This window comes from Hipposideros armiger, unplaced genomic scaffold (assembly GCF_001890085.2).
Source record: "Hipposideros armiger isolate ML-2016 unplaced genomic scaffold, ASM189008v1 scaffold_24, whole genome shotgun sequence".
In the NCBI taxonomy this organism is placed as follows: Eukaryota; Metazoa; Chordata; class Mammalia; order Chiroptera; family Hipposideridae; genus Hipposideros; species Hipposideros armiger.
In genome coordinates, this window is record NW_017731374.1 from 107,970 (window position 1) to 114,433 (window position 6,464).

Below are 6,464 nucleotides of genomic sequence, written 5' to 3' on the forward strand. Positions count from 1 at the left end.
CTTTGCTTCATCTGATTTTAGTTTGAGAGAAAAAATGATGTTTGGAGTGTACTTGAAACTCCAGCAAGCTAAACCAACGGGATTCTGTGAGTGCGCTTATTGGACAGGTCTTTAGTACAAAGAAGTGCTCAAAGTGCTCACATCTGGAGATTAGCGCCATCTACTGGCAAAGAGCAACAACTTTGGAAGACAGTGTACACTTTGTGAGGATTTTTCTTTTTGAAAACTGTTTCTGGAGGAAGTAGTAAATATTTTGTGAGGCAAACGTGATAACCACTTACACTATGGAAACAAGGCTTAATTTTGTAATTTTTCTTTGTATTGATTTTTGTAGCCCAGTTTGTTTTCCTTAGACTTCCAAGTATCTATTATATATTACATATTTGTATAATTGAGACTGCATTTTTATGAGGAAAAATACAATAATAGGTAAAGTTGTACAGGTCTGTCATCTTGCAGTAGTCTTTTTTAAAGCATATAAAGTTATTAATTTGTTAGAGTAATAAGAGTAAGAGCAAAGCTGTCATATTGGACTAATGTGAACTGTATTTAGTACCTAGCTCTATTTGGCTTAGTTAATGTAATACTGCCTTTGATAGAGGGGTGGAATTAATAGAGTGAAAACAGTTCTCAGTGACTAACCATGGGAAGCATCTTTCTGCTGAACTTTTAGTATTAACCTAATTTCTTTCCTAATTAAACTGGTTTAGCTTTCATTCATCAGTGGCTTAGCATCCTGTTTGTAGCCTGTTTTAGACTGACTTCTATTATTTAGCACTATTCTTTGTCATTTTTTTCCTCCTCATAAACCTAATTGACTTAAAAATGTATGATAAATCATCTGCCTTCTCATTCCATTTCTTGTCTAATATGTTCCATTTCTTCTTCTTTTCTGATATGTTTTCTTTAGGTATTTTACAAGTTAAAATTCCTTAGATGTGACAATTTTAGTTAAAGGTGAAATTATAATTTTTACTTAAGGAGGGACATGATGATTGCTTAATGAGTGTTGGTTGAGTGATTCATTAAAGGAATTTTAAAAAGCTAACTTGTGTTATAGAGAAGGAATGGTTGGTTAGGGAACCATTGGTCTGATATATTGTGAGTCTACTGAGCACAATAAACAATTGTTCTATTTCTCTGTGACTATTTAACACTTGAAACAAAAGCTGTTTTAAAATATGAGTATATTATAGGTCTACTTTAGAAATAGCTGATTAAATAGAATAAAGTTATTTATTAAAATAGGAATAATTACAAATTTTAGATCATATGTCATGATGTTACATAGTTGAATATAAAAAGTCCAAGATTGCTCTTGTAATAGGATATAGGTTTTTAACTAATGTTGAAGATAATCTCGGTGTAGAGAATGAAAATGGGGTCATTTGTGTTCTCTTTGTTTTTGTTTTACTTTTGAAGCCAAATCCTCCCTTCTTAACCTATCTACAGTGGATACCACAATATTTTTATTTTATTTAAAAATACGTTTTAAAATTGTTTATTTAAGTGTAACTCATTTTTTTTCCCCTGAAACCCAACCGACTTCCTGGAAATCTGTTACTTAAAGAGAAAAATATATAGAGGCTTTGAAAATATTATATGAACATGTAATATTTTTAAATCTACCAGTCATTTTCAAAAAGATTTTTACTACTTTCAGATAATTTATTCCTTTTCCTCAAACTCTTTAATTATCAACTGATTCTTTGATTTGATATATATTTTGTATTTTGCCTCCAGATTAATTGTTAATAAATGATTTAATTCAGGACTACTTTTCATCATGCTGAGTGAAGGGATAAGATGAATGATTTCTTGCCATCTAATGACTATTATAATTTATTATGAGCATTGCAGCCTTTATATGTTAAACAGAAAAATGTATAATAAAGAACTATGTTGAGGCATAGGAACCAATTGTTTTAGTTGCACAGAGCCATTAGAATTTAGTCTGAATTGAGAATATTAAATAAAACAAAACTTGCAGAGTCAGTGTATAGTTGTTTGAGTGGGACCTTAAATAATAGGAAGTGGAGATAAAGAAGAAAGATTGCCTCAGGCTGAACAAACCATTGCATCTTGTATTGGGTCTCTGAAGCACTATTTTGGCAAATAGATTTCATATTCCATGAATACTTTTGGGAATTCTTACTTTATGAATCATGAATTGCAGTAAGATTAACAACTTCTTTTAGAAGAAACATAATACTTCCATGCAGTGTATGCCACATCGCTCCATTAGAAAGAAGATATGTTCTGCTTTAAGCACAAAATTATCTGCCAGAGAGTATTTTAGGAATGGGGCGGGGGGAAGTAGTGTATTTTCCAGTTTAACACTACTGCTAAACTGTTTGAACAGCCGCTTAGAACAAATGAAGCTTCAAAAACTAGTTCACCTGAGGAGGAGTGAATTATTCTCAAACTAATATCACAATTCAATTGGTTAAAACTTAAGCTTATTCAACTAAATGGAAGAACAAGCTTCCTATTCTTTCAGCTACATGAAAATGTTTTTCCTTAATACAAATCTCTCTCCTTGAGAGCTATGACCTTTCTTTATATAGGTTGCAGTTTATGTACTGCACAAAGGAGCACAGGTGAAGATGTTAGTGGAGCTGAAATGCGGCCCTTGCTCAGTTACCAAAGGCCCTTTTCTAATTTGTTTTCCCAGAGAAAAAAGACACTCTAGCTATAGAAATCCTTTCCCTAGAATTAATTATGCATTTGCTTTATTTTGTTAGTGGATTCAGCACTTAACTTCTCAAAGAGTATCAGCACAAATTAGGAGCTTAGTAAATACTTTTCGCATATTTAGAGTATTCATAAGTCTAAACAAGATGAAATTTTTCTCTGATCAGGATGTTTGGGCAGACTGTTATATGAGTGTCATGTGATTTAAAAAAATCTACTTCACCCAATTTGTGATCTTAAAGTCAAATTTCGTGTTTATATGGATTTTACGTTCATGTTTATATGGTTGTTGTGTTTTGCCAAATAGTTATTGCTAATATGCTGGATTTTTATTTCTGGTCTTCTGATTTCATTTATATATTAAAATATTTAAATTTTAATTTCAGGTATATTATTTTTTTTTGCCCATATGACCTCGTTTCCCAGGGCTATTCTTTCCTACCTGTTCAACTCTTGGCTGCGGGAATGAAGGAAGTGACCAGAACTTGGAAAATAGTAGGTGGAGTCACACATGCTAATAGCTATTACAAAAATGGCTGGATAGTCATGATAGCTATTGGATGGGCCCGAGGTAATATTAACAGTATGTGTTCATATAAATATTCTGTTATTGGTACACTACGACTACTGAACATTTCTCTAGTTATATTAACGGGGACTACATACTTTAATGACAAAGTCTTTTTGGAGGATGGAAGCCTTATTTCTGTTGGCTAGTAAAGTTAATTCAAAACTAGCACTTTTCACTAGTACTAGCCATCAGCCATTATTTTGAGCCTGACTGTCTTACAATATAAAACTTTTATGATTGGTTTGATTAGCAGCCCCAGAACCAGAGAGATTCATAATTAATTAAGGTGTAGTGCCACCATAAGTAAAATTAGTTTACATAAGAAATTATCTGGTGTATGGGTGAAAAAGAATTTACTCTGTTTTTTTTCTCATCCTACATAACTGGAAATGATGAATCTGATTGATTATGGGTTCATGTTTACTTTACATTACTTATTTTTATTATTGAGTTCTTTTATATGTAGGACTTGAACAACTTTCTCCAATCTCTTGTTATAGTATATTGCACCTAAAACTAATATGAAGGAAAGAAATGATAAAGCCGAGGATTTGATTTTTCAGGTCTGAAACAAACCTGTAGCCACGTCTCTGTGCTGGAGGCCCCGATTTTAACCTTAATTATGCTGTGCTGGCAAAAGGGAAGAATTACAGTAACGTCAGTGCTATAAATGCACAAGACAACTTTTTTTCTTCCTATAATTTTGAGGGTCCACTAGGAATTTTAAGTCAGGAGATAAAATTATGGCTTTGTTGCAGATACTTTCTCTAGAAAATTTGGCTAAATATTCTTGTTTTATTTCCTTATTTTTAGGGGCAGGTGGTAGCATTATCACAAATTTTGAGCAGTTGGCAAAAGGAAGTTGGAAACCACAAGGTGACGAATGGCTGAAGATGTCCTAGTAAGTTGGTATAAACTATACTGAGACCCGGATTTTTATCCTTAGATTTTATCAAATTTCTTTTTAAAAACATTTTGGGGTCTCTAAATATGTATTAAATATAGGTGAAAAGATATAATGGGAAGAAAACCAGGAATCTTTATTCTTTCATAAAGTCTGCTCTCTCAGATGTAGTTTATAACATAAATATTGATGCCTTTCTCTGTGGGTTCCTCCCCTTAGAAAATAAAACCAAACAAAAACTTCTGAATTATTGTAGATTTGTGGGAAGAGTGTGTGTTTATGGAGAGAGGGAATTACACAGGAACAGACTTCTCTGGATGGAGATGCATCAACGGCAGGCTCCTGGCATTTTCATTAACGAAATCACCCAGATTTCAAATTATATGTATTTCTGTTGCTAAAATATCAAGCTTATGGGAACAAATCAATACAGTGTCATAAAGCCCTGTTAGTTGCTTTAAAAATGAAAGTTGAGCTCAATTGCATATAAAAATAAGAAAAAGATTAGAATAACCCAACTTTATACTTGTAAGATGCAAATTACCTTTTATGCACACTTAAGAGAATCTGTTAGATGTTTTCTAAAGACACTGACCCAATCGTAAGTCTCAAATGTATCCCCGAAGCACCTGAAAATGAAGTAGAGAAATGCAGTTACTGTTCCCACCATTCAAGAAGAAAAAGACTTAGGAATAATGGCCATAATAAGCCAAGTGAGGAAAGACTTCATGTGAAAATATCATTAGAATGGATTAAAAATTAAAGTTGAGAGGCAGTATGGATGAGGAAGTATATGTTTGAGTGAACCAACAAATTCCAGGATATTTAACTTGGAAAGTACTCCTTAAAGCTTGAATGAGGTAGTTTAGAAATAGAATAAATGAGGCTTTGGTTGATAATAAGTTATAAATAAAGCATTAGTGTAATTAAGGGGAGATTTTTCTCATTTTGAGTGCATGCCTTGAAAATGACTTTTATAAACCATTTCTTGGACTTTAAAACCAAAATCAATTTTTTTTTTTCCCTCTGTTCAAAACCTTGCAGTGACTCCCCCGTGGCCTCTAAGACCCTCCAAGATCTGCCGCTCCCCCACACCCAATTTGCTTTGACTTCATCCCTTATTATTCTCTCCCTGTTCACTGCACTCTATTCTTGAAAAGCCAGGTGTGGTCTGGTTTAACACTTGCTTTTCTCTTTGCCTAGAATCTTTTTCCTCAGGTGGCTAACTCCCTTATCTATTTTGCTCAAAGTATTTTCTCAAAGTTCACCTTCTCAGTGAGGACTACCATGCTCAGAATTGGAACATTTCCCTCTATTTTTACTTTTTTCCCACAGCATTAATTATAGTCTGTAATTTACTTATTCATTATATTTATTTTCCCCTTGGCTTCCCCCCATTCTTGTGTCCAAGAATACAAGATGCCAAGGACAGGGATTTTTGTCTTTTGATTGCTGTTGTATCCCAAGCACCAACTACATAGACATTTAATAAAGATTAGATTAATGAATGATCAACAATTTGTCAGGCAAGATAGATCATTGGTCCATTATGATATTTTGTGTATGTTTGTATATATTTAAGTTTTCATATATCTGTTACTAAATACTTTTGTATAGTAGATAAAACCTATTTGATCTTAAGAGAATTCATATATTATCATAAACAGAATGTGGGTAGAAATATGAATGTTAGAGGTGCTGGTGAGGGAGGGCTCAGAAAGAAATGAGGAACATAATATTAAAAACTGGAGGAGAGATGATATCGTTGTATAGTGGCAGAAAACTTAGCTGAATTGTTGAAAGCATAACTTGTAAGCAGTGAACTTGGATATTTAGCTGAGGAGATTTTGATACAACGTGTTGAAGGTTTGGACTAGTTTCTCTTTGCTGCTTAAAATAAAGTGTGAGAGGAAAGAGTTAAATTGAGGGAATACCTTCTAAACAAAGAAATCAATACTTGATGATTTGGGAAATTCTCAACCTAGCCAGATGATATCTTTTTATCAAAAGATGATAAAATTAGGAGACCTGTTCTTAGGAAAGCCTGCTGTGGGGAGAAAGTCGTGGGTGTGGCTGGAAGTGTTTGCTAGTGTTAAAATTGCTTAGGCAGGTGACTCATGGATCTATTCAGCTGTCACAGCAGAAACCAGGAATAGAGAAGAGAGTATCCAGGAAAGATCATGAGTAATGGCATGGATCCCTGTGTCATACACAGGAGACCCACAGAGTCTTTAAAAATGTTCCATCATCTGAAACCCTGCCAGGTTGGATTCTGAGAGGGACAGAGACAAGATG

At 33.6% G+C, this 6,464-nt stretch overlaps 1 protein-coding gene across 3 annotated transcripts in view; it reads left to right on the forward strand.

Annotated features, from left to right (window-relative positions):
* TMEM38B (transmembrane protein 38B) overlaps nucleotides 1-6,464 on the forward strand; it is a 38,017-nt gene that overhangs the window by 27,168 nt on the left and 4,385 nt on the right. For 2 of the 3 annotated variants that reach the window (XM_019635785.1, XM_019635786.1), the window contains exons 3-4: nucleotides 3,081-3,265; nucleotides 4,079-4,166. In XM_019635785.1, the coding sequence (XP_019491330.1) occupies nucleotides 3,081-3,265; nucleotides 4,079-4,166 (273 nt within the window). Of the gene's footprint in view, nucleotides 1-3,080; nucleotides 3,266-4,078; nucleotides 4,167-5,213; nucleotides 5,334-6,464 lie in introns of all 3 variants that reach the window. The other variant, XM_019635787.1, reaches the window with a different exon arrangement.